At 46.1% G+C, this 27,678-nt stretch overlaps 1 protein-coding gene across 1 annotated transcript in view; it reads right to left on the bottom strand.

Annotated features, from left to right (window-relative positions):
* Positions 1–27,467, bottom strand: part of ADAMTS3 (ADAM metallopeptidase with thrombospondin type 1 motif 3) — a 558,188-nt gene extending 530,721 nt beyond the window's left edge. The window contains exons 1-2 of the mRNA XM_085636296.1: positions 27,027–27,467; positions 3,263–3,290 (exon numbers count right to left, since the gene is read on the bottom strand). Coding sequence (XP_085492422.1) covers positions 3,263–3,290; positions 27,027–27,098 — 100 coding nt within the window. The 5' untranslated portion in view covers positions 27,099–27,467. The remainder of the gene's footprint in view (positions 1–3,262; positions 3,291–27,026) is intronic.
* Between the last annotated feature and the right edge of the window lie 211 nt (positions 27,468–27,678).

Raw genomic sequence — 27,678 nt, forward strand, 5'->3', positions numbered from 1 at the left:
TTTTTGATCTCAGGGGCTTTTAAGTGGTGTGATGCCCCTCCTCTCCAATGATGGAGCCTGGTGGTAAGCATCAGGCCTGAGGTGTATTAGCGGAACTCTGCATGAGATCCTAAACCAGAAGCGCAAGGGGTCGCACAGCAGGAGGGATGCGCATTAGCAGAGATGTGTGGCTCATGTCAGTACTGAAGTAGCAGAAGTGCTGCGAGTCAGTCTGGAGTTTCATCCCCAGAACTATTATTGGAGGAATGTGTTATTTTTTTATTTTTTTATTTATTTTTAATGGACAGAAAGTGATGTATCTCGAAGTATAGAAAAGTAATAAGAAAACCAAATTTCCCTGGAAAGGTGACTGGAAGATGTGTTTTAACAAGTTAAAAGATCTCCAAAGTGAAAACAGCACGAAAAGAAGGGACGACACTCCAGAATTTTTTAATATGGACACAAAACTTGCTAAATCGAGATGGGACAATGGGATGACTAGTAAAGTAATCAGGGACGAGTGGAGATGAGTCGAGACATACGCATCACACGGAGGTGAGAGATAGGGACAAGACGAGCCATTGATACAATTGAAGACAATATGTAGAACATTGAATTGGGTTTGGAATGGGAAAGGGGGCAGCCCAATGAAATCAAGAGGGAAGAGATAGGAGCAGTGAAAGGAAGCAGAAAGACAGCATGCACAAAGAATGATAAAAATAGAAACAGATTAAATCACGGAGGAAACTGAGGGGCGGCTCTTCCATTTGAGCGGAGGAGCGTCGCCCCAGAAAGAAAAGCCCCATGCCCGAGCTGAAAAATAAAACGGTAATAACGTTTATTTATTACCATTTAATTTTTCATTAACCGACCCGTCCTGAACTGAGTGACAGGGCGGGCGGTGCCAGTGCTGCTGAGTGGTAGCAGTAAGCTGTGGGCTTAGGTTTAAAATGCGCATGTCTCTTTGGCCGGCCGTTTTGCGACGGCCAGCCAGACATGCGCATTTTAAAGTTCTCTAACCCAGCTCTCTTAGACAGCTCGGTTAGAGAAAGTGCAGGTCTCCAGTGCTCTTGAGAGCGCTGAGTGAGGCTGCTACCATCAATCCTGGTCCTGCTCTCATGCTGGTGAGAGCAGCGCCAGGATTGGTTAGGGGAGTTGGCTGAGTCTCGCGGAAGAGAGACAACCGGTGGAGGAGGACATCGGGTTGCATCTCAAGGTAAGTATGTTTTATTATTATTTTTCTTTTTTGCATCCCCCGGCTCACCACCCTTGGTACATGGCAGCCGCCACTGAAGATGGATTGAAATTATCTGAATATTGAGTTTTGAATATCGTTCTACCAAAATATCATAGACAGATTATCAGTGACCAAAATATTGTGAAGATGAGTACATAAAGATAAGAATAAATTCACTACACTTAAACTTCATATACACGAAACTAGACAATGTACCTAGGTGGTATTAAGATATTGTGATATTGGATATTCGGTTCACAATACTTTGGTAGCACATTATCTTTGTTGTCGCTATTCTGATATACAACAAGGCGCACAAGATGGGGCAAGCAATGGTCAAGATAGGAAAAGTTAAGAGTAAGAATAGTATGGAAATTGAATGCTGCGAAAGAGGGAATATTTGCAGAGGTTGTAAAGATGAAGCTGTCCATGACCAAAGATATGCTGAGAAGAAAAGACAGAAAGGAATCAAATATAACAATCAAGGCATGGGCTGAAGGGAAACGGTGTAACTAGGAGAGGAAAAGAAGATGGACAAATGTGCTAGGCAGGTGCGGGGAGAAGAGGCAGGATAGACAATATATACATTTTTAGGACTGAGATGGAAAGAGTGCATAGGCATCTATAACTGGCGACGGAAACACAAGAATAAACCGTGTAGCACGGATTAAGGTCAAAGGATAGAAGACTCTGCAAATGACAGACCAAAGTTATGGGAGACAGCAAAAGCTGAACTAAACCTAGAAAGAGAAGAAATTCAGATAGAAAAGAGCAGAGAGCTTAGAACTGAACTGAAGAGGACCATATTCTGTCTGGGAGGAACTTGACTGAGATGCGTTCCTTGATTAAAGAAGGAAAGCCAGACCCAGGGTCAGAAGCACCACATCGGCTTTGGGGACTTTGCTTATCACTGTCCCTTACTGCCTCCTATTTGTCTTACAGAAATGTGCCCACCATCTCTGGGCACAGTACAGCAGGTGAGACCTTACTTGTGAGCCTACAGTGTCAAAGCAGCCTTTTGTTACTAGGCCTGACTTTTAGTGGTGTGACTAAGGTCCCAGCTGCTCCTGCACTTCTGAGGGCTCCCACTGACTTCAGAACTAAGCAAGTCGCTCATCTAAAGTGAAATAGTAGGGACCTGCACTAAATTTAAATAGGGGACTTCAATTTGTTTTTTCTCACTCCTCTGTACACAGTCAATCATTATTACATCTTATACTCCACTCGAAAAGTACCTTAAATAGTTTTCTAAGCACTTTCTACCATCCAGGATTCTGTGCTGGGACAAAGTGCAAGACACCTGGCTGTAAAGTTGGACTCTACTTGTGCTGCTCTTGTCCACACTGGGGATTAAACAATGGATTAAACCCAGCTCTTTGTGACTGGGGGGTGAACGTTTGCATTGTTCAGCATTCAGCATAATTTGTCCCTTTTGCACTTGTTGCAAAATTGGCATCCTTAAGATACAAGAGTCACATACACCCCAATTAGTGGCTGAGATGAACAATTCTGCAGGGATTCACTAACCGCAGACATAGTCAGGTGTTAATCCCTGCAGAATGGGGAATTACTTTGAGAACCCAGGATTTTATAGGACGTTCTGCACAGACTTCCCAATTTCATGCAGGTTAATGCCCTAATTTACCACCTGCTCTGACCAGGTGTTAAGCATTTCAATGGGGGGGGGGGGCAGGGTTCGAGGTGGGAGAGGATGGAGGGAGGTGGTGATGGAGCAGGGAAAGGGGTGAGTGCGGCCTGGCAGGGGGCATCATTACATGTTTCTTTTCAACTAAATCCCAAAGCGATTTTTCAGTTTGTTAAAATTGCACCTGGTTTTCCCACATCAGGAAAATCGGGCGGGAAACACCAGACCAGTTAAAATCGAGCATAGGGGTATCCCATCCAGTTATAACACTCCTGTCAGCTCCTCATTTCCCAGAGAGAGTAAACCCTCTCTTTTTAAACAGTATCAGATCTAATGGTTCTCATAAATACATTTGTTTTTTGGTGTTACGCATTGGTGATTTTATATCTTATATTTCTTACCTTCGGGGATCAGTTCATCAGCGCCAGCCTGAAAGAAAGAAGGCAAAGATTACTGTGAGGTTTGTTGAGGTGCTCGCTTTGAACTCTTTTGAAATCAAGCTATTACCGAACTAGGCTGCCATTGTGATAGAACTGCTTCAAGGGCCTGCCAGTTTACTGCTGGGGATTTTCCATAAATGAATAAGCAGCTGTTGCCACCTATATGCCTGCAGACTTCATAATATGCTTAACATAAATAGAGCATGCTCAAGACATTCTAACTGTGAATGAACTCTTCTATAAAGTCACTGACGCAGTGCCAACTAGGCCCGGTAGCCAAAGGCACTAAAAATTAATTAAGCGACGATTCCTGAGGGGAACTGCCGCAGACTCCTACTGGAAAAATTCGGCCATATCCAGAAAGCTCACCCTCTACCAATGTATGTACTGCTGCAGTGGAGACTGTGGTAAGTGAACTGCTCCCCACCAGGGCAGGGCTGAAGACTTTCAAATGGGTTGGCACTTGGCAGCCAGGGAGAACATGCCAGAAGAACACCAGACAGACGGCTCCAATGCAGGGCATGATACAGTATACCAGCCATTGACATACAACCATGGACCGGGAGAACCGGTTAGAGAAGTGAAGATTTCTTTGAATTATTGTGTAGGTTCGGTTGGGGTAGAAAGTGTACAAAATCTCCTTCGAGGCAACAATGCAGATTTTTATACAAAAAAGAGAAAGCGAGCATATGAGTGGTAAAATGTGTGTGTGTGTGTGTATATATATATATATATATGTAGATAGATATAAAATCATCCTCTAAAAATAACACCAGACATCAAGGGGCTCAGTCACCATCCTTTTGTAGCATGAAAACAGCTGCAACGCTTGGCTTGCAGCCAGGCCCAGCACCCAACCCTCCCCCAAGTTCTGGCAAACTACGAACCCAAACAGACAAAACCCCCTCTTTTTATTGTTTTCTAAATCTCACTAGACTTTTGCAGGAGCAAGGGGTCCACGCCGTCCCCCCTGTGGACTCCTGCAAGAGTATACAGGACTGCGATAGGTCGCGCTGTCATGGAACGCAAAAACCAAAACTTTTTTTTTATTTCACCCGGTGGGGGTCCCTCTGGTGCCACCTGAAAAGGACCAAGAGGTCAAAGTACCCCTAGAGTGCCCCCTTATAACTTATTTTTATTTAATTATAAGGGTGCATGGACATAATCCCCAAGCCCTTTAATGAGATGTCATGAGTGATGTCACTGACCATGTCATGAGTGATGTAATATGTGACATCATCACCAGTGCGTTACGGGTGCGCGAGTTATAGTTAGCTCAACTAACTATAACGGGCGAATTTCTCTGGTTTTATATGAGTCAAATGTCCAACTAACTATAACGTCCCTGAAACCTATGGTTTTTTAGTGAATTTCAAAGGTTTTTTAAATGCTAATGCCTAACTATAACGTCTGTAAAATCTATGGTTTTTTCAGTGAATTTCAAAGGGTTTTTAAATGTTAATTTCATATTTTAATACTTATAAAACCTATCTTTTTTCTATTTTTTTTGTAATATTTTGGAACTCTATTATCCTTTTTTTTAAATTTTAAAAATTATGTAATGTTTTATATCTTCAAAAAAAAGTATGTATATCCTTTTTTTTTTCTTTTTGAGAATACTGGAGTCCCTGTAGTACCAAGCTTCATCAGCACGCGAATCCTATCCGCCATATTGCTAAACTCATAAAGGATGCACATTTTGTATCTGACGGGTTTGTGGCACCACGTCCCGCCTAACATCATATATGTATAAGGTCGCGCCAGCTGCTAGTTTGGTATGCGACGGATGCGCGGTACCAAGCCGCGGGTTACGTCATATATGTTTGGGGTCGCGCCGGCTGCGCGTTCCGTATGCGACGAGTGCACGCTGCCAGGCCCTGTGTTACATCATAGACGTATGGTGTCGCATCGGTTATGCAATTCCCTCATTTTTCGGTTTCGCCTAGGCAGCGCATGCGCTGTCTCGGCAAGAGATGCTGTATACAGTATTGGGGGGAAGCTCTGCCCACTTTCTGCCCATGCATTTGATTGATTCAAATCTGAAATGCTGCATTCTCATTGGTTGCCGTCGTATTAGTCCCGCTCCCTTACTGTCATGACGTTATTTTTATCCTTCCATGGCTATCAGCCCCTTTACTTAAGCAACACTTTTGTTCTCCAGCCTCCCCCTGTTCCCTCCCAAAGTCTGAGACTTCTCTGATGACCACCACCCCCCCACCCACTCCCGTTCCTGCCTTCTTCGGCGCCTGCATTTTTGTTTACAATGCAATAGGACTCGCGTAAATACGAGTCCTATTGCATTTGAAAATGCTTTTTTTCTTCATATGATTGGCTTCTTGCATTCGCACTTTCTTTTGCCTGACCTGTCCAGACACTTGCATGCGCGCAATGCTTTACATCGTGCACATGTGCGCCAAAAGTGTTACTCTGTAGTGCAGCAGCTGCCTCCGGCTCAACACACAGTGACTCAAACCACACTCGGCTGGCTGGCTGCAGGATGCAGGCGTGTTTGCCTCACTTCTCTTCAGAACGGGTGCCGAGGCCCTGTGAACAAGCCCCTGTATAACCAGCTGTCCTTTGACACCAGACACTCGGCCCGACTGTGCAAACATAGGTTTAATGTCTCTCACATGGGCGGAGGCCACTGGTGACGGATAAGAGATCTGAAAAGGTGGCTGAAGGGGTTAGTTTGGGGACAGCGGAGCCCGGCTCTTGTTATAAGAGAGGTAAATAGGTCCAGTGAAAGGGGTCGCCTCTTCAAACAAGTGTTAGCTGCTACCTCTTATTGGGTCTTCAGTTAAAGGACAGACCCCCACCTCTGAACAGAATAACAAAGTTAACAGCCCCCTTTTATTATTTATGTAATATCTTATGTAGCATCGACTCCACCCAGCGGGGCTTCATAGCGCAGTAGGAAGCACTGTTAAAGACGGCCGGTCAACCATTTATTGACTGCTGTAAACACGCTCCTAATGCAGTTGAAATCAGTTTTGCCTTTCTTTTAAGAAATACGTCCTAAACTCTGACAGTGTGCTAGTTTTTTTATGTCTCAAAACTATATCTAAATAACTTTGTATATGAGAGCAAGCGATAATCTAAAATATTTTAAGCATTTAAATATATATATTTCTAACTGTAATAAACTTATATTATGGTATATATATGTTCTCAAAATCGCATCGGGTGCGGTCTCCTTGCGCGCCGGGTTTGCGATTGCCATGTGACCTTAAAAAAAAGCATTTGATTAGTTCATAACATTTCCCATTGTAGCAGTAGGAGAACGCCACCCATTTTAGTCATTCTCTCTACAGTATTTGATGAGACACACCTCTTCTGCTTAGAGAGCTTTTTTGAAAACTTTTTGCTATGTACACATATCTTACACTACACACAACATGCAACCATCATCTTCATCAATATTCATGCTTTGTAAAGAAGCCTTCCACCTGTGATAGCCATGCACCTAAAAGTTACATAACCAAAGTTTTCCCCACTGTCAGAGGTAACATGGTTGCACACGCTGTCCACAGCACAATGTAATGTGGTATGGCTCAGGGGCAGTATCATGCATAGATAATGAACACACGGACACAGATAGATAGTGGAAGTGGGTACGGGCACGTGCGCTCGACTCCTTTTTATTACCAGGGTCACATATCCAGTGACGTCTGTGCTGGATGCGTGTGCGGTGAGTGTAAACCAGCCCTCAGGGAATGGTTGCTGCTAGCATCAACTACAACAGTAATCATTGGATCACACACAGAGATTCAATAACAAAGGGTCAATAATTTGTGCTGCAGTAAGGTGAGGACAGTAGATGTGAAATAATACACAAAAGATTCTATCGTAAAAGAACCATAACTTGTGGTATACTGAGATACAGGCAGTAGATCTGAAATAATACACAAAAAGATTGCATCATAAAGGGTCCATCAGTTCTAGTGCACTCAGATAGCCACATCAAAAGCATTCAGCATGTGCACAGCCAGCGATGATGCGTGCTGCGGGCGGGCCGTACTAGGAGCAATGTCTGTTGCATGCAGGACTGCATCATCTGCAATAGCGACTCGATCTGAATTGTGAACACTGCTGTTTGCAGTGTAGGCCAGAGAGAGCGGTCAGCAAGGGCCCACAGCCACGTGGCGTTGACCTGAGCTGCCCAGTTTGTAATACACGAAGCAACAAAAAGCGTGTGGAGAGCCTGCGATGATGCGTATGCGTAGTGTGGACAGAGCACACTGGAGCAATGTATTTTGCCTACAGGACTGCGGCATCTACAATAGCGACTCGATCTGAATTGTGAACACTGCTGTCTGCAGTGTAAATGGAAGGCAGTAGTCAGCACAGACGTCCATGAATACTTTTTCTCACTTCCTCTTCACAAAATACAACAACATAAATTACAATAAATAAATCAAAACAATTTGAATTGTGATCTCTGCTGTCCACAGTGTAGACTGTTATTCAGTGTTCTTTTCCACTACCAAGAAGAATTTGGTCATTGTAGTAAACCTATAACTTAACTAAAAAATGTTCTTCAAGCAAGTATACTAAAAGGATATTGTGTATATTTCAATAGACGTTGTAGTTAGTTGCCTACTGGATTCTGTAATTAAACAACCACCACTCGGTCTGAATTGTGCGCCCTGCTGACCGCAGTGTAGGCCAGGGGCAGTGGTCATTAATGCCTCACAGCCACGTGCCGTTGGATTCGGAAGCACAGAGTTGGTTGCACCTGATCGGAGGGGGTACACATAAATCATCACAGACTTTAACTTCTGATATCCTCAATCATAGGATGTTCTGACCTGCTGTACCGTGGTGTACTCCAGCAACTGGTCAGCCAAGCCCAATAATCATGTGCAGCAGTTAGTTACAGAAGCACAGAGTGTGATGCATCTCAACGGAGGGAGTTGTGTGAAAACCAAGCAGCAGGTAATATCGGACATCGTCCATTCTGGGATCAAGACACCGTTCCACTTTTGCGACCTAGAGTTGTTTGCACCTGGTCGAAGGGAGTACCTTCATCTCCACTCTCAGATGCAGTTCTAACATCGTCCATTGTGGGATCAAGACACCGTTCCACTGTTGGGACCTAGAGTTGGTTGCACCTGGCCGAAGGGAGTGCCTTCATCTCCACTCTCAGATGCAGTTCTAACATCGTCCATTGTGGGATCAAGACACCGTTCCACTGTTGGTACCTGTTGGACTACTGTGTTAGTAGTATACAGAGCTCTCCACGGTGCTGGGCCTCAGGCTGGGCGCTTTGTGCCTGTGTCGCGGAGCCAGCGTTGATCTCAGGAGCCTTCCGAGCTCCCAGACCTCGGCCCAGGAGCTTCCGCCGGCACGTGGTGGGCCCTCTTTCACATACGGCGGTGTCGAAAGGTGAACTGTGGGGCATATGTGCATCACAGCGGCCATGACGGTTTCTTGGTACAAGCAGGCTGAGAGCATCATTCACGCAGCCACCTTCGCTCATGGCGTCAGCCCCGTGGCGGTGTAAGCTGCGCAGACCTGGCAGACACGTTCGCCATTCCGGAAGAGAACCACACCCAGAGAAACATGCCTTTTATTCATACCCCTACGCTAGCCTGCGTATGCTGAGCCAGCCCACTACGCTAAAGATTTTGGGTGGGAGGGGGCACTACGGGCTATGTTTTCGTAATCTTCCCTTCTGACTGTACTATCATGGTTGCGTCCACTGTCCACTTCACTCAATAGACCATCAGTGTATGTTGACATGTACATGTCTGTGCTCTGCATACTCAAGTCTGTCCGGCACATGCCCTCAACACTTTGCATTGTATACTTTTGTAATCGAGAATCACTTGCCACCTTCGCACATACTTTGCTCCCATCTCTCCCCTCATCCTGCATTGTGTGGCAGAGGTGCCATGCCATGTTTGGTTTGTGTACATGGCTAGCCACGGTTCCCACAGTACGTAGTGTCGTTGTGTCTGCTAGGTGTACATGTTGTTTGTCATGTTGTATGTGATTATATAAGGTAGCGCATTTATTCACGAGCAGTGGTTTCTCCCATTTACATATCGCTGTCTTAAAGAGGATACAGAAGTTTTTCTCACAGGCGAAAAGTGCCACCACAATGGCAGTCATTCATTACTATGCAAGAATGTCCTACTGCACAACACTTCTAAGCTTACAAACCCCAATCTTGCGTGCTTTCTTAAAAGCATGCCAACTCCCACAATCAGACCGACATTCACACAGCTTTCTAACGGCAGTTATCTGCTTCTTAATAACATGGACTGCTACGGAAAGTGAGCTGGCATACCGTATGTCCTTACTGTTTCAAACCGAGTAACTTCCTGTGGCAATCTCTATTCCCACCACACAAAGTAACTCCCAAAGTTCAACTTGGCCTTCAATACCTACTTTGAAAACAGATTTCATTAAACTGAGCAAACTGAAAGTGCTTTTGTTTCAAACAGAAGTGTGCCTCACTTCTGCAAAAGAAATTTATTGACTGCAGATAGCACGAACTTCAAGTAAAATACAGTCCCTTTTAAATACGAACCTCCCATTACACTTTGTGAATTGTTACACAATTTTCAACACATCTGCCACTCAAGCTCTGGCACACTTTTTTAACACTGTCTCCTCCGGCCTTGTCACAGGCTTTAAAACTGATTTTGGTATAATATCAGACTTCATTCATTTGATCATCTCTGGAATAACAGGAACAGTGCCCATAATTCTCGCTCTGTTTGCGGCCATCCTACTACTATTTTTGCTTGAAAAAATGGCTGCGCTCCCCGTGGTAACAAGCATGTCCGAGAGAATACGCCTCTACGCGAAGCTACATCAATACCGTGAAAAAATTGAACAACTTTTCGGCTGCCTTCCTCTATCTATTATCGGAGCCAGCTACAACATGACATTTATTTACACATATGCAATCTGCGTGCAACCATCTTTTTATTGCAAAACTTGCCCATTCGACTGGCGAATGGATCTATGCCTTGCCAACATCCCAACAATCGCTCCCGATATCCAGCAGGTAATGGAGTATCTTGAAAACCATGAACTTGATTGTTCGGGCAGTGGAGCAATGGCAGAAGCAACGCAAAAACGTGCGACCTTTGACAACATCGCAGATTGCCTGCCAATTCAAATCGCCGCTCCAACATTCGAGGAACATTACTGTCCCTTCGAGGATATGAATTGGATCGCTTCGCTTTTCTCACGCGATGGCAACAATCGCCTCTTGGAACATTACGCATCTCAAGCCGCTGAAGAACTTCCAGACTGTAATCTCCAAGACTTCTAAGAAATTCACGTTATTCTTGGATGGATTTTTTCCAACTTTTTAGACTTTTTCCTATACATTTTTTTAATACACTTCAATTGAACTATTTTCATAAAATAACTTTCTAAGTATGCTCAGGCATTTGAACTCTGTTTTCATTATTGCCCCTTACGTCTCCAGCCTAACCAGGGATGGGTGATGTATGGCCTATGCAAATACGCTATTTACTTGCTAAATTAGCCTAAACCCGACATCCATTTTGAAACCATGTCTATTCTTTGTGCACACGTCTCTCTGTCTGCCTGTTATCCACAAAGCCCTTTCACACAAATTAGCTCATCCTCAGCCTCTGCTAACGAGCTGGCGATCAAGATAAAAAAACACGACAATGTTTAAGAACTGGTTGGCACAGTGTGGTAATCATATCCTACCTTTATTTTCATTATAGAATTTAGTCGTTCATGTCTAATAGCTATTGTTTTTGTCACATGGAACTGTAACATGTAATGTGGAATTCACTGATGCAGGAGCTTAGGTGGGAATACAGCAGAAGTGGTTGGAGTTTGCCTCAGCTCGATGCCTTAGCTCTTGCACAAGAATGTTTTTTTGAAAGGGCTGAAAATAATAATGTATGGCTTGACGAGAAGGGTACCGAATGTGCTTCTGAGAAGCGCAATATTTGTGTTCCTCCTCAAAGTTCTGATGTGGGTAGAACTATTACCAATTCTGACACGCACCAGATTGAATCTACTGTAGAAGAGATTGCTGACTGTTCTGCTGTTGATAATTTTGTGTTACAAAAAAGGAGTACCAGGGTCCCTAAGAAGTTTTATGATTACATTTTGCAAATTTGTTTTTCCTTTTCTTAAAGGATACATGTGGTAATCGTCTCCTACCTTTATTTTCACTATAGAATTTAGAGTCATTCATGTCTAATAGGTATTGTTTATGTCACATGGAACTGTAACATGTAATGTGGAATTCACTGATGCAGGAGCTTAGGTTTGAATACAGCAGAAGCGGTTGGAGTTTGCCTCAGCTGGATGCCTTAGCTCTTGCACCAGTGGGTCCATTTATGGCACTTAAATAAAGACACTTTTTATATAACTTTCAGACTCCATCGCTTTATGACACACAGCCACTTTCTTAGACACACCTGATTTCACCATTTGTCTTCTGTGGCATTGCAACATTTTGCATTATATTCTTCACGATTATTTCTTTATTCCTGCTTGCTAAAACACTGCATTCAAGTCTTCAGATCGGTAGGGGTGAGTAGTTCGCTTCCCACTCCCTGTATAGTATAAACGCATACTAACACTACTTACACAGGTATGCTACAGCAGCCATCCTACAGCGCCCACAGCACATCACTTTCCAGCAATCAGCTCACGGCTTAGGCTCACGGTTTGATCCCCGAGTATTCAGACCGGTAGGAGTGAGTAGTTTGCTTCCCACTCCCGCTATAGTCTAAACGCATACTAACAACACTTGCACAGTATGCTACAGCGGCCAGTATGCTACAGCGCCCAGAGCACATCAGTTCACAGTAATCAGCTCACGGTTTAGGCGCACGGCTTCATCCCCGAGTGTACAAGCACCTTCATCCCCGAGTGTACAAGCACCATCTCACTCTGAGCAAAACAGCACTTTCACACTGGTAGGGGTGAATACTTCGCTTCACACTTCCTGTATAGCACACCCTAACCACCCCACAGAGCTCACAGCGCTCCTACCCTCCTCTATCCTACATTTTCACCCTTTTTTCCCCTTACTCGCTTCAACTGAATCACAAAATGGCTGCCAACACTTCCTAGTTGCAACTGTTCGCAGCCAATAACCAGCAAGCTTGTGCTCGTAACGCCTCAGCCAATCAGATGGCAGAATTCCCAAATATCGATATCTGTAAATTTCTATATTTCTCCAAAACTACTGAATGGATTTACACCAAATAAACAAAAGCGTGCTTTCTAGACCAAGACCCTCCTCCCTGCCAAATTTGGGGTAATTCCGTTCACCCGTTCGACCTGTAGCCTTGTCTAAAGTTTCCTATGAATATTGCATGGAGAAAACACGTTTTGGGACCCCCCTTTTTTCTCTGCCCCCCCTTGACGAATCACCCCCAAACTTTCAACATAGGAGCTGATATGAACAAAGAATTAGTTTGGAAAAATTCATGAACATTCCTCAAACGACGGCAAAGTTATCAGCAAAACAAAAAATGCTCTTCCTATGGAAACTTGGTCCTAACTATAACTACCTGCTGGCGACTGCCAGTAGGTATTATGTATATATATATCTATATATCTATATATATATATCTATATATATATTCACTGAAAAAACCATAGGTTTCACACAAGTTATAGTTAACTGTACATTTCACTCGTAAAAAACCAATGAAATTCCCCCGTTATAGTTAGTGCAGGCAACTATAACTCACGCGACCGCAATCCTCTGCTGATGCTAATACTGTATTTAGACACTTATTTGCCCATGTCTTCTTCCATTAAATTTTAGCTATACATATATTACAAATATTTTTTTTTCATATGTCATCAGCAGAGGATTGCGGTCGCGTGAGTTATAGTTGCCTGCACTAACTATAACGGGGGAATTTCATTGGTTTTTTACGAGTGAAATGTACAGCTAACTATAACTTGTGTGAAACCTATGGTTTTTTCAGTGAATTTGCAAGGTTTTTTAAATGCTAATTCCTAACTATAACGTGTGTGAAACCTATGGTTTTTTCAGTGAATTTGTACGTTTTTTTAAATGCTAAGTTACTTTACGCCATTCGTGGCGTGCGCGCCCAGTTAACGCACCGTGCGCGCACAGTGAGCACGCGGTGCGCTTTGCGCACCGCGCGCCCACTTTACGCAGTTAGTGCCGTGCACGCACGGTGGTCACGCGGTGCGCTGCGCGCACCGCGTGCCCACGTTATGCGGGATGGGCCATGTACGCACGATGCGCTTCGCGCACCGTGCGCACATGGGGGACATATTATGCGCTTCGTTGTGAAAGGTATTCATTTGTACTTTCAAATTACTTATATGCCATGAACAAATGGTGTCTTTCGGGCACCATTTGCACACGGGGTGGGGATAGTGTGGATAATTTTTTTTTTTAAATAATTTTAACCGTACGCGTACGGTAAGCGTAATCGGCGATTTTTCGAAAATAAATAAAATTGTTTTTTTGGGCTTGGGGGTTGTTTGGGGACACCTATATCGATGCTGGCTGGTTAAGAACTGAATATACTGCCCCTTTAGATGTTTTAAGAACTGAATATACTGCCCCTTTAGATGTTTTTTGTCTTGGTTTTTGCTGCCCCCCTCAGAGTGCGAGAAAGAAAATGGCGGCCGCCGCTTCCTGGTTTCGACCGATTCGAATGTTTACTTAGATCGAACAGCCAATCAGAATCGCGCTCGCGCACGTCACCGTACGCGTACGGTAAGTGCACCGTAAGCGCACCGTAAGCTGGCTCAGATATATATATTGATTTAAAGGCTATTTTCTCAGAATCTACTGAACAGATTTACACCAAACCTACAAAAGGCACTTCCTTGACCTGTAGACTACCTCTCTGCCAAATTTCAAGGAACTCTGTTCAGCCGTTCGGGCTGTAGCTGTGTCTAAAGGTCCTATGGAAAAATGCATGGGAAAAACGCGTTTTGGGACCCCCCTTTTATCTCAGCCCCCGCTTGACGAATCACCCCGAGACTTTCAGGGTAGGAGCGGAGCGGAGCGCCCCACCTATTTTGAAAATTTCGCGAGGATTCGTCGACCGGCGCCAAAGTTATTCAAAATAGAATGTTGCGGTTTTCCTATGGAAACAGGGTCCTAACTATAACTACCTACTGGCGACCGCCAGTAGGTAATATATATGTATATTTATATATGTTTATTTATTTATTTATATATACATATATACCGCTCAGATGGGGGCCTGCTTGCAGGATTGCTAACCATCTACTGATATCTTGCAAGAAGCATCTCCACATCAAAAAAGTAACATCAGCATGCCACTTGGCCGTTACTGTAAGTTTCTTTCATTCTTTATGTGCCATAACAGGAAGACATTACACGATTATGACCCACATCTTGGGGTTTTCAGTGAATTTCCAGGTGTTTTTTAAATGTAAAGTAATATTTTATTACCATACATAAATGCTAATACCAGCCGCGCATGGCCTTCGACTGTGCGCATTGTGCGTTTGGCCACAGACCCAAGCCTGTGGCCAGGCACCACGCCCAACCCCCTGTGGGCGGCAAGCCCTCACTGCGCAAGGCCTTAGGCCATGCACGGCATGGGGTTAGCCACAGTGCTTGGCCTGAAGCCAACCCCCGTCGGGCGGCCACTACCTGTCGTGCACGACCTTTGACTGTGCGCGGCATGGGTTAACCACAGGGCTAACAACTACAGGCAGTCAGGACCTGCCAATTAAAAAAAAATATTTATCAATTCCATAAAACTCTAGCGAGAGCTAGTGAAGCCCTTGCACTTCTGTGGGACTATCGCAGGAGTCCAAGGGGCCCGGCTGGCTCCAGCGGGACACCCGCAGGTTCATGGACACATCCTCAAAATATTTTTTTTAAGAATTCGGTCCCATTATGGCCCCTCTTGGACCGCCCCAAAAGGTCCAGAGGTCAGAGCACCACTATCTGGCCCCCTGAAGTCAAGTTTATTTTTATTTTTAGAATACAAGCACTGAGTCCCCATGCTGTGAAATTGACGCCGCAACATTTCTGTTGTGGCCAGACAATGATAGTGTGAGATGGCCAACAGGAAAAATGTACCCCTTCGGCCAATCATATTTCTCCATTATTTGAAGTTGTGTGAATGCTGGGCTCTCACGAGGTTCTTGTAAATCCAACTGTCCAGATATACAAATGTTTTGACTCTTAATTTCTCAAAAAGTAATTAGTGGATTTACATCAAATTACAGAAAGCATGATTTCTTGACTGATAGGTAGCTGTCTGGCAAATTTGATGAGCCAATTTTACAGTATCAGTGTTCAATTTTCCTATAAAAAATTGCAAGAGGAAATTCCGTTTTGGGACTCACTTTTTTCCTCAGCTCTTGCTTGATAGAATTTTCTTTTTTTTTGCAGATTTATTTAGCGCAAACTCATCCCGAAGGGATTGTAGCGCTTTACATGAGCACCAATAATGTTACACAAGGACACATTCATTTTTGGTGGGCACGGGGAGATTACGTGATTTGCCCAGAATCACAGGATGATGAGCTGACTTCAGCCTTCTCTTCAAGGAAGACTTTAAATTTAACAGTTCCTATTCCAACAAAATGGTGTTCTGGAGTGCCTCGCTTTTGTCCTGAATAAATATTTTAGTGCTCAAGTTGTTCATTAGAACTCTGTGGGGACACTGCAGATGATTCCTAGAGAGTTAGCTTACAGACTGCTGCTTGTGTTGGAAGTACATGTTTCTCTCTGTATTTCAGAATGTGTTACTAAAATGGATGAGGAAAATATTTGAGAACTCAAGGAAATGTTTCTTATTTTAGCATTCTGGAGCACTAGCCATAATTTCAATGACAACCCCCCCCCCCCCTCATTTGGTTAATTTTTAAAAGAAATGCTTTAAACATTTGACTGCTTTGAATCCATCAAGATGGATTCAAGTGTGCCACACTTTTGTCATAAAACACTTTTGTCATAAATGCAGAATGTTAGCACTCTAGTTGTTCACTAAAGCACTGTGTAACACTGCTGTGAAACACTGTGGAATCAACAGACAGGCTACTACCGGAAGTACATTTTACTCAGAATATGAGACTTTATTTTCACATAGCAGACCAGGATATTGAGAATTTAGAAAATATGTTTTAATTTTAACTACCATATTCTATTTAATAAAATATTCGAAAACAGTTTTCTCTCAGACATGGTTCATCAAATCCCAGGACTTGATGAACAGCATTTTTGCTTTGTGCCTTCCATCCCTGAGCCTAGAAATGCCCATCAACCCCGCACCCAGGGCCTAGCAATTTCATATAGGGTAGGGGCGCGTGGACCCCACCCAGAGCCTACTTGGTCCCTGGGGAACCTGAACCCCCAGGGCCGACGTGTATAAAAAATGGGAGGGGGCAGAGCGGCATCCCTCCCTGAGACATATAACGGCTTTAGGTACCCCCATGCCCCAGGGCCATAGGTTAAACAGAAGAGAGGGGATCCCCCTCCATGAGCCTTTATTGGCCCCTGGAGCTGTCTCGCTTACTGTGTCCCAGGGAGCCCACCCTGAGACACAGTAGATTCCCTGTCCACAACAACACGAGCAGGAAAATGTGTGTTTGCTCCCATCCACTAGGAGCATTTTTAAATCTCCCACCAAATGGGAGTAAAAACTCAGTATACTCCCAGCGGGTGGGAGATTTAAAAATGCTCCCACTAGCTGGAAGCAGGCTGGTGTTCTATTTCCCTGCCCGCACTGATGTGAGAAGGGAAACAGAACCCACATTACTCCCGCTGGGAGGGAGCAGCATAAATGTAGCTCATCCCTACCACTGGGAGCAATGCCGGCTTCTGCACCAAGCGGTGAGCCGGCTGAGTCCCTGGGGCTCCCCTTGTGGCTATCAACGTTGTCCTTGTTGGGTGTCCCCAGTCGGCACTGGTGCACCTAACCATAACTGATGCACGACCCGGGGATGGGGTCCCCAGCGCCAAAATAGGCTTGGGAAGGTGGGGCCGCATGAACACCCTCCCTCTTTAAAACAGTTATGGTCCTGGGGGATGGGCCCCCAGGATCTACAAAGCCTCGGGGTGGGAGGTCACGTGGCCCCCCTGGCCTTTTGTCTGCATTTGAGCCCCAGGGGTTGTGGTCCCTGGGGCCTAATTAGGATCAAGGAGCGGGTAGCTGACCCCCTACCCATTTTTATTGGCCCCAAGGGATGAGGTCCCCGGGGCATGATAAGGCAAGAGGGGCTGCACACTCTCCTCCCCTTAGAATTTGGCCTTGGGGATAGGGTCCAGGAACTTTTAAGGCTCTGGAGTGGGGCTGCACAGCTAACCTCCCCTTTTTGTTGAATTTGGCCACAGGGGGTGGGGTCCCCAGGGCCTATTGAGGATTCGGGAGAGGGGCTATATGACCCCTCCCCTTAATATATATGTTTTGACCCTGGGAGTGAGGTCCTAAGAGCCCAAAGGCCAACCCTATGCCTAATCTGCAAAGGATGCCCATGGCATGGGGTTTACTGTCTTTGGAGGGATTGGACACAGGCCAGGCCCTGTGGCCAACCCCACATCGCACACGGCAAAAGGCTGTGTGCAGCATGGGGTTGGCTGTCTTTGGGGGGATTGGCCACAGGGACTGACCAGGGCCTGTACTTAATCCCCACTGCATACAACTAGTGGCTGTGAGCAGCATGGAGTTGGCTGCATGGAGGGGTTGCACTTAGGCCTGGCCTGCAGCCAACCCCCCGCCATGCATGGTTTAAGGTATGATTTACGTATGGTAATAAAATATTACTTATGTTAGAAAAAACTAGAAATGCATTGAAAAAAGCAAAGGTTAAAGTAACGTTCTACTAAGGACCACTGGAATTATGTGACAGAGGAGGGCAAAATTATGTGGCAGTGTTTAGTAAATTGTGGTGAGAATAGCTAAATTATGCGGTATAATGTGACACATTTTATGATAGTTTTCTTCATTTTGTCACTTTTACATTTCTTCATTTTGTCACTTTTACACTTGTTAACACTGCCTGGGCATTGATTGCACCTTATTAGCACCAGTTTAACTCCAATATAACGCAATAAGCAACAGAAAGGTGACCAGTCAAGCTTTGCCAAGAGCCTTACACTGCATGGCAACATGTGTCACTTCGTTTTTAGTAACTTTTAAACCGTTTGAGCTAGACCCACATTTTTTTTTGCTAAAATCTGCAGATTATGTAGCAGATGATGGATTATGTGGAAAATGTGGCAAATGTGGCAAATCTATAATTATGCTAAAAATGCCGCTGCCGCAAAATCGCATTATTCCGGCGGCCATGTTATAGTTAGGTGAAATATCCAGTAACAATGTAACATTTCAAACTCTAAATACGAAGAAATTAACCAATTATATTTATCAGTTTATATCGCAAGTTACTATAACTCGTATCCTACGGTAACTATAACTCGGGCCCTCACCATGCACTGCTAATTACCCCACATATTACTTTGGTTATGACATGCTCTATTACATCATTGATAATATCACTGCAACATTTGCAATGAAATTATTGATGAGAAAAGTGTAATGTAAATGAAGGCCGATCTTGCACATCTTGATGGGTTGATGGTTTACATTTAAAGTGACTGCAGCTGTCTTCAGGGTATGGGCCAGTGAGTGTTGGAGCAGAGTGACCTCAGACTTTGCATGCTACGTAACATCAAGCTATATTCTTGAAGCAGTGCCAAGTAATCATGACTTTGATGACCATTTGAGGCAAGAAGGGCATGCTGTAGAAAAAGTCTCGAATGTTCTTACGTGCAGGTATGGGGTAAAACGCATGAAAAAGGCAGACACAACTGTCCCGTTTTTCCCAAAAAATAGGGACAGTCTGAGGCAAATTAAGACAAGTGGCAACCTCTCTCAGGACGGCAAACCTCTTTGATTAAGTGGAAGAATGCTACAGTGCTTGCGCAAAAAAACAATAACGTGAGGAGGGGCGTGTCAAGGGAGGCAACTCAGGCAGCTAAGGGAGGTCTTCTGGATTCCAGTTATTTCTTCCTGTCTGTCTGCATCCGAACCCCAGGGGCCATATTACAGAGAGTGCCCTGGGGGTGCAACGGGCATTTGCGCCCACTTTGCATGCCCCCGGTACTTTGATATTACAAAAGTCGCCGCAGACGCTTGTGCGTTCCTTCTGTAATACCAATAGCGCTGGCGCACATAAAGCACCAGCTCTATCTGCAGGGGGCATGCCCCCATGCAAATGAGGTGATCCCTTTGCCTCTGCACCCGCGCCATATTACACACGTGGGCGCAGAGTCAAAGATGCTGTCAGGAAGTATACTGACAGTGCCCCACCTATAAGGTGGCACATTGTCAGGGCACGCTGAGAGCAGCCCTCTGCAGGGGGTAAAGGGGGTCCTATGGACCCCCCCAGACATCCCCTTTGAAAGTGCAGGCGGTTGCCGCCTGCACAGTGAAAACATGGAGCGGTTTCAATGCAGCCGCTCCGTTTGTCACAATAATGCAACTACCCTGGGGGTAGTGCAAGTTCCCGGCTGCCCTGGGGGAAGTGTATTTCACGTAATAGGGCGCACTTTCCCTGTTTGCGCCTGGCACACCTGTTTTAAGGTACGCCAGGCGCAAAAAGGTAAGGTACACCCTTCATATAATAGGGCCCCTGGTTGGCAACTGTAATTTTGCTTAAAGTTCATGCTCTTCATATGGGCTGTATGTCATCACTTGATGGCCCTGCTGTGGGGTTTTTAAGGACTGTCCTGGCGTCCTGACACTTTCTGGCAAAACACCGACATGCCCCGCTTTTTGAGAGCGTGTCGAATGAACGTGCACATTAATCACAGACTTGTGCAGGCTCACGTTTCACCTGGGCCTCTTATCACACCAGGACACAACTTGACTTTTACTGTCACCTGCTGTGCCGCCTCGCCTCATTCAAGCAGCACAGGAGGATTTGATGAGGGGTGAATGACGTCTACAGAACCCTTGAACCCGGGCCGGGCGCGTGAACAGTGACGCTGGAGTTCTTGAAAGCAATAGGGCGGGGGCGAGGTTTATCTTTCATTATAGATAACATTTAGTCCTGTTTCTATGTCTCCCCGTCACGGTTTTTGATTCTGAATATCTGGTCACCCTACCTTGCTAGAAAGTCTATACTCCAGAGGTACCTTTATTGCCGCAAGAGACGTCTTGTTTGCCTGATTGGTGTGCCCTCTGTGGGCCTTTTAATTGTGGGCCTAATTAAAATAGCACCCATTTGTGGGTGACAATGGAGTGAGACAGCTCGCTGATGCGTTGTCCTAATATCCAGCATTTAGCACCGCGGACATTGGCAAGGATGTGCCCCCCGCCATCACGCACGCAAACGACGTACAAAAAACTCACGTAAACACACCACACAACTTGTCCACATCTAAGCACCGCACAAAGATACGAGCCTTCGCAGAGATGCTGAATGACCCACACCAACACCAAAAACAGATTCATTCACATAGGCACACAACACACACGCCGGTACAGCCACACGTATAGTCACACTCTGACATATATAGACAAAAAATCAGTTCCACAGACACACAAACTGATGCAAACATTAACATACACGCCCTCAAAAAGACGCAGACACTCACATAGCCTGTCGCACTCGCACTGCACCAGGCAAACAAACACAATCACACACAGAGATCAATTCCCCCACAAGCATACAAACACGCAACCACTTTGACGAGCACATGATCACATTCTTGCTGGCACACACAAACTCATTCGCAAAGACATTAACACATGCAGATGAACAGCCAGACAGATAAATGCACACAGACACTCATACAGACGTAACCACACAGACATAAACAGGCACACACACTCTTAAGACAAGCACACATAATCACACGCACACAAATGTGTACCGACACACACACATTCAAACAGACAGGCATGCACACACATTGACACAGACACACATGCACAACCACATGCTTACAGATATAGTCACACGAACAGTCAGACTTACACACATTCACAGCCACATAGGCATTTACAGGGACACACACGTGCACACATATAGGAAAATACACACACACACTCACTTAGGCAAACATAGACACACAGAGACCAAAACGTCCCCTGTGGCCACGGAGGAAAGCGGCGGCGCTGCAGGATGCCCCAGTGCAGTAGCAAGGAGCGCTCTCTCAGAGCCCTACGGATTTCGAGGAATGAGTTCCAGATTTCAGGAGGGGCGATGGGAGGGCCCGTGGAGGCCGGTGCGCCAATCCCACGCCTATCCAGAGCCTCCCAGGCCCCGTCTACTCAGCAAGGATGCGCTTTTTTCAGACAGCCTCGCTCTCCTCTGGAGAAAAGACGCGGCGTACTTCACCGTGAACTTTTGAAACCCTTTTTCTTTCCACTGTGCAAAATTGGACCCCTCTTCTTACGCGTTCAGCTTCCTAGAGCGCGTTGGACTTACTCATTCCACAAGACTCTTTTCCTGGAGAAGTCTGGTAGCATTCCCACACCAGAAATTGAAATGTGTACACGTGTATGCTTTTCTCGGCCAGCCCTACCAAGTACCACGCATCAGGGATTAGACTAACACGTTTTAGAGTGGTGTCCGCATCTCCCCACTAAAATGCATTAGTTACGCATTTATAGTGCTGCTCTGATTCCCTCGAGGCACACTCGCCAAGGAGCTGCAATAGCGGCATGCGCACTGCTGACAGGTGACAGCGCACACAGTGCCACCTGAGCCTGCTTTAGTCGAAATACATTTACCTTAATTTATCCACAGTCCTAATATTAAACAATATATAGAGTTCACAGAAGTACTAAGGGTCTCATTTACAAGATTTGATGCAGGGCAGTGCTGCAAGTAACTGTGTTGTGCTGCCTTGCGTCAAAAGAAAAGGGCAGAAATGTACCTATTTATGAGATGCAGCACATTCCTGCCCTCTTTCACTGCGCTGGCTCCAGTGCTTAATTTGTGCTGGTGGTTTCCGGTGCTCGGCACCGGCACATAATTGTTAGCGCCGACTCTAGTGACGGTCCATGTTGACACTGTCTTTCTTATTTTGAGATGAGCACAGCAAGCGTCTATATTAAGTCAATGCACATTGAAAAATAATAATAACATCCTCTTATGCCATTATTATAGCTTTGTGTGGTCTGAATTGTCACATTTGTAGGAGTGCGATGGTTAGATTTTTTGCTGGTACTAGTGGTGCAGGCTGCAGGGGTCTTCTAAGAAGGGCCCTGGCACTTAATTTTTTACAAATTGAACACTGGCTGGCTCACAAATGACTGCCTTGCGCCAACGCAGGTACCCCTGCACCATGGTGCAAGAATGTCTGCGTTGTAGGATTTATTGTTTTTGTACAGAAAGGGGCACCTTCCTGCGTAGGAACAATCAATGGAGGCGGATACCTCTTTCTATGTGTGAATGCACACAAAGAAAGAGGAAAAAACGAGGAGCAATAAAGTTCTTTCTCCTTGTTACACCACCCCTGGGGAGTAGCATGGCTTTTGACACATTCCCAGATTTAGGGTATGTTGTAAATCTGGGCATATGTCAAAATTCATGTGTGTTGCATGCGAACACCCACCACAATGCCCGTGGCATGCCTCCATGACGCTGTATGAGGCAACGCAGTGCAACGTTGCCTTACACCATATCTACAAAGCCATGAAAAGCCACATAGGATGGCTTTACGAGGCCTCGCAGATATGGGTCTGCACTCTGCATCGCCGGAGCATCAAAAAAAGTTCTGCTCCAGTGGCGCACGGGGCTTGTAAATGAGCCCCGAAGTGTATTTACTTCCGACTCTGCCATGGCCGGGCTGTATCAATATCAGTGCCCCACGTGGTGTGCCTGTGTCACACTCCCGCACACACTTCCTACCTGGACTAGAATTGCCAAGCAGCGGGACAGAGTTTGGTTTTTAAAGATGAGTGGTGGGTTTATCATTCACCAAGTTGAGCCTGTTTGTAGGCAAGGAAGACCAAAAGCTAACTGAATAAGAGGGGTTCCATTTCTTTCCTGAATATCTTCCCCTCTCTCGGTTTCTCCCCCATACCTCTTGAATGTCTCCCTTTATTTCTTCTCCAGCCCCCTCACACTTCCCCCTATCTCTAGTCCAATGTGTCCCCTCTGATCCCTGCCTTCTCTCGACACCTGTTCCCCTCTGTTGGCCACAGAAGAGCAGTGGGCAGTACCACTTGCTCCCCCTGACAGTACATTACAACACACCCCAAGCAAGATCAAAGACTAAACAATGAAGGAGATTCAGCAAAATAAATGCACGGAAACAACTGCGTCTTACTGCATTGTTCTAGTTTTTAATTTACTTTTTGTGGTTTTAGAAGGGACTACAGAGGGGTTTTACAGCCATAGGTAAAAAAATGCATTTTTCAATGTACATCCAGCCTTCATAGCTATGCAATCACAGATATGCAGTAAATATATCATAGCAGACATAGCAACTGCCACCCCATGGCCATGGGCCAGATAGAACGCAAAGAGGATGCTTTAAGAAGCTGCGCATTATTGTGTATATTATCATGTACATTTCATCACTTTAATGTCAGGCACACATAAAAATAAGGGGCCCGATTCACAGAATTAACTTAAGACAAAATCCTAAACTTACTACTTTTGGTATTCACAGAATGCACTTACTACTTTTGGTATTCACAGAATGGATTTACGACTACTAACTTTACGTCCGCACTCGGGCCGGAAATTCCGGCCCGGAGGCGGAGCTTCTGGCCCGGAGGTGGAGTTTCCGGGCCGGAGGCGGGGCTTCCGGGCCAGAGGCGGAGCTTCTGGGCCGGAGGTGGGGATTCCGGCCATCCGCCACTGGCCGGAATCCCCACCTCTGGGCCCGGAAGCTCCGCCTCCGGCCCGGAAACTCCGCCTCCGGGCCGGAAGCTCCGCCTCCGGGCCGGAATTTCCGGCCCGAGTGCGGACGTAAAGTTAGTAGTCGTAAATCCATTCTGTGAATACCAAAAGTAGTAAGTGCATTCTGTGAATACCAAAAGTAGTAAGTGCATTCTGTGAATACCAAAAGTAGTAAGTTTAGGATTTTGTCTTAAGTTAATTCTGTGAATCGGGCCCAAGGATATTGATTCCATTGTAGATTTTCATTTAACACTCTGAAGAAGCCAAACAAACCGGCTCCCTTGACACTTCTAATGAACACAGAAGCCTGATGCCCACGCGCACCTGGACTCACACTAACCTGTCTGCACGTCTCCTAGTACGCATCTCATCAGCACCAGGAAGCACTGGCAGAGCACCGAGATGTCCTTCAGGCTCGAGTCGTTGCGCTATACCAAAAGCCAACTAACATAACATAACAAGCCAACTAACCTGTTCTGTCACACACCACAACAACCACTAATCGCCTTATTCTGCAAATTGACCCCTTGTGCCTAGCTTTTTGCATACCATGTTATGTGGTTACAGGAATCCAAGCCGCCTCACACCCACCCACCAACTCACCTCACCTCAGAAGCAGTAGCGCCAACTATGAATAGTAGTCACCAAGACCTGGGAGCGTGGAGGCAAGAGAGAGAGGCAAAGAAGGATAAAAGTGGTGCAAGGGGAGGAAAGGGGGGCAAAAGAAAGAGGGAGAGAAGAGGGGGAGAAAGAGTAACAAAAGAGAGAGAAATGTGTTGGTAGAGATGCTGAGAAGAGACTGCGTGAAGTAAGAAGAGTTGCAGTGGATTAGCTAGCTGCATAAAGAGTTAGAAGGAAGAAAATATAGAAAAATGGAGTGATGGGAAAGAAGGGACAAAATGAGAGGGGGAAACTGAATAAGGGAAAGAGATAGACAGAAGCAGGGGGACAGGGGAGGATAGAGTAATGAGGGGCTTGACAGAAGGAGAGAGTGAGGAAACGAGTGAGGGCATTAAGGAGAGATGAGAGAAAAAACAAAGAGGATTACAGGCATTAGAAAGAGAGAAGAATGAAAAGAAGGAAGGAAACGAGCTAGTGAAACAGAAAGATCAAGGTGGAACAAAGGAAGAAGTGAAAGATACAAGAAGGGTGCTGAAACGAGGGAGAAGATAGAGGATAAAGAAAGGATAGAAAGTTAAACAGGACGAGGAGAAATGCGATTGAGAGAGCAGGAGGGAGAGAAGAAAGCAGGGCAATGGAGGGGATGATAGGAGCATAAGCAGAGAGAAGGGGAGAGACAATGGGGGAGAGAAGTATGAAAGCAAATCAAAGGATGGAGAGAGGAGGCAAAAGAAAGGGTACTATGAGTTTCCTGATCTGTAAAATGGAAAGAGAGAATAGAGCCTCAAACACACTAATTTGGCTTCCTAGTGCTCTATCAGTGTGAAGATTTAAGTTGGAAGTAGGAGCTGGTGGAGAATTCCCCAATTATTTTTAAGAAGGCACTACATTTAAAGGAGAAATGGCGAGGATAGATTCTGAAACCATACTATTAATACCATTTGTTAAGTCACAGATGGTCCAGGAGCCAATATGTTCGGCCCTTCCGCTCTAAGCAGCCACTGGGCTCTTGCCCTAGGCTTGCATCTTCACAGACTGTCTAGGATGCAACAGAACAGGCTCTCGGTTTCAGCTATCCACGCTCCTTGTGTCTAGTGGTTTCAGACTGATGTGGCTAAGGTCCATTTTAAACCACTGAATATGAGAAAATTGTGTAATTCTTCTTTACCACTGTCTCTTGACATGGGAGCAGTCCCTTTTTTAAGCTCAGTAAAGTGTCTCTAAAAGTCTCACACAAAAGGCCTGCAAATGCCACTCATAAACACACACCACACATGGAAACGTCACAAATAAGCAAACTGAAAGCTTGCCAGCTATGCTCGGCTGCTCTTTCCTAGAAGAGCTGAAGGGCAGCGCGCACGCGGCGTGGCCTCTCGCCACATACAGGACATCCACGTGTGAATGGGTTAAGGGTCACCCCGGCGAATCCATCTGCACTGGCGCGGGGGAGCGGCTCCACAGAGTGCGCGACAAGGACAATATGGGAGAAAGCAGATCCCATCTTATGATGGAAGTTTACACCGGGCGGTAGATATCTGAGAGTGTGAAGACGCACTGCGTGGTAAGTGCGTGACTTGTGCGGTCGGTAAGTGGTAACAGCACACCTGGAGGTGTGGAATGTAATGGGAGCGACCGTTCTTTTGAATGCGTGGTAGGTTGTACGGGCTGATGTCCACATAGAGGTAGGGACTTGGTGGCTGTGTGACGTCAGTGCCCACTTGGTAAAGAGAGGGGTATGTTCTGGGGAATATGGGTTCTGGTTGACTGGAAGGAGGCACAGTCCATTAGGGCGTGTCGTTTGGTTGCAGTTCATGAATATGAGGGGGGTTATTATGGGTTGTCATGAAGTTCCGTGCATACTGCGACGAGAATAGGGATGTCATTGGTGACAGTGGGCATGTTGGCAGCCAAGGAGAGGTATTAGGGTAACAGTACTTGTAGATGTCTTGAAGTAGCAGTGTATGAGTGTATGGAATGGTGGTGTCCCGTGTGGCTACGTACATGGGGGTGAGGGCTATGTGTTGAGTGCGCGCATATGGGGTTGGGGAAGGTTGGTTATAGGACTGCAGGCAGGGCACACGGCGGTAGGTAGACACATGGTACATGCCGGCATTGTATATGGGTATGTCGCGGGGTGGGCGTGCACGCGCGGTCGGCAGCGAACTCAAGTTGGTAGTGCACACACGGGTCGTTGAGGGGCGGCGTGGCCCGCTGGCAGCGTGCGTGCCACAGAAGAGATGCCACTTACTTGCTGAGCTGATGTCCTGAGCTCCAGCAGGGCCGATGCCAGCACGGCGCAGCAGAGTGACAGCAGAAGCATCCCGCGTCCAGATCGCGCCCAGCACCAAACGGAGCCAACAAGAGGCACAGAGGGCTCTCCTGCCCCGCCGCAGCCAACACTCCGAGCCCGGCCCCTCAGCTGGCAGCGCCCGCCGCTGTGCCCTCTGCTTCCTCAGCAGCAGAACGGAACCCGGCTGGCAGATCTCAGCAGGGGTTAAGCATCTACACTAAACTAGGTCCTGTTTATTTTTCTTATTTAAGACAAATAAACATTCGTCGATTGCTTTTGTTAGGGGGTTAGGGGGGCTCATAGACTTTAATGGAAGTTACTTAGTCGCTACACGGGGCTGGGGTGGGCGGTAAGAGTCGTCGATGACTCCTGTTGCTCGGAGGGAGCTGTCTCTGCTCTGCCGGCCGGCCCGCCACCAGGGTCTCTTAATGCGTCCTCGGGCCGCGCCCCCCGCCGACCACGTCACCGGCTCAGCCCGCTGCTGCTGAGCTCGGAGGAGGGAGAGTGTGGCTGGAGGAGACTGTACTCTGAGGGGCGAAGAAGGGCCGTGGGGATGTGTGTGCGTGTTGGTGTTTAGTGCTGTGGCGGCAGAGTGGGCGTGTGGCACTGT

The sequence above is a fragment of the Triturus cristatus genome, chromosome 2_1, assembly GCF_964204655.1.
Source record: "Triturus cristatus chromosome 2_1, aTriCri1.1, whole genome shotgun sequence".
NCBI lineage: Eukaryota > Metazoa > Chordata > Amphibia > Caudata > Salamandridae > Triturus > Triturus cristatus.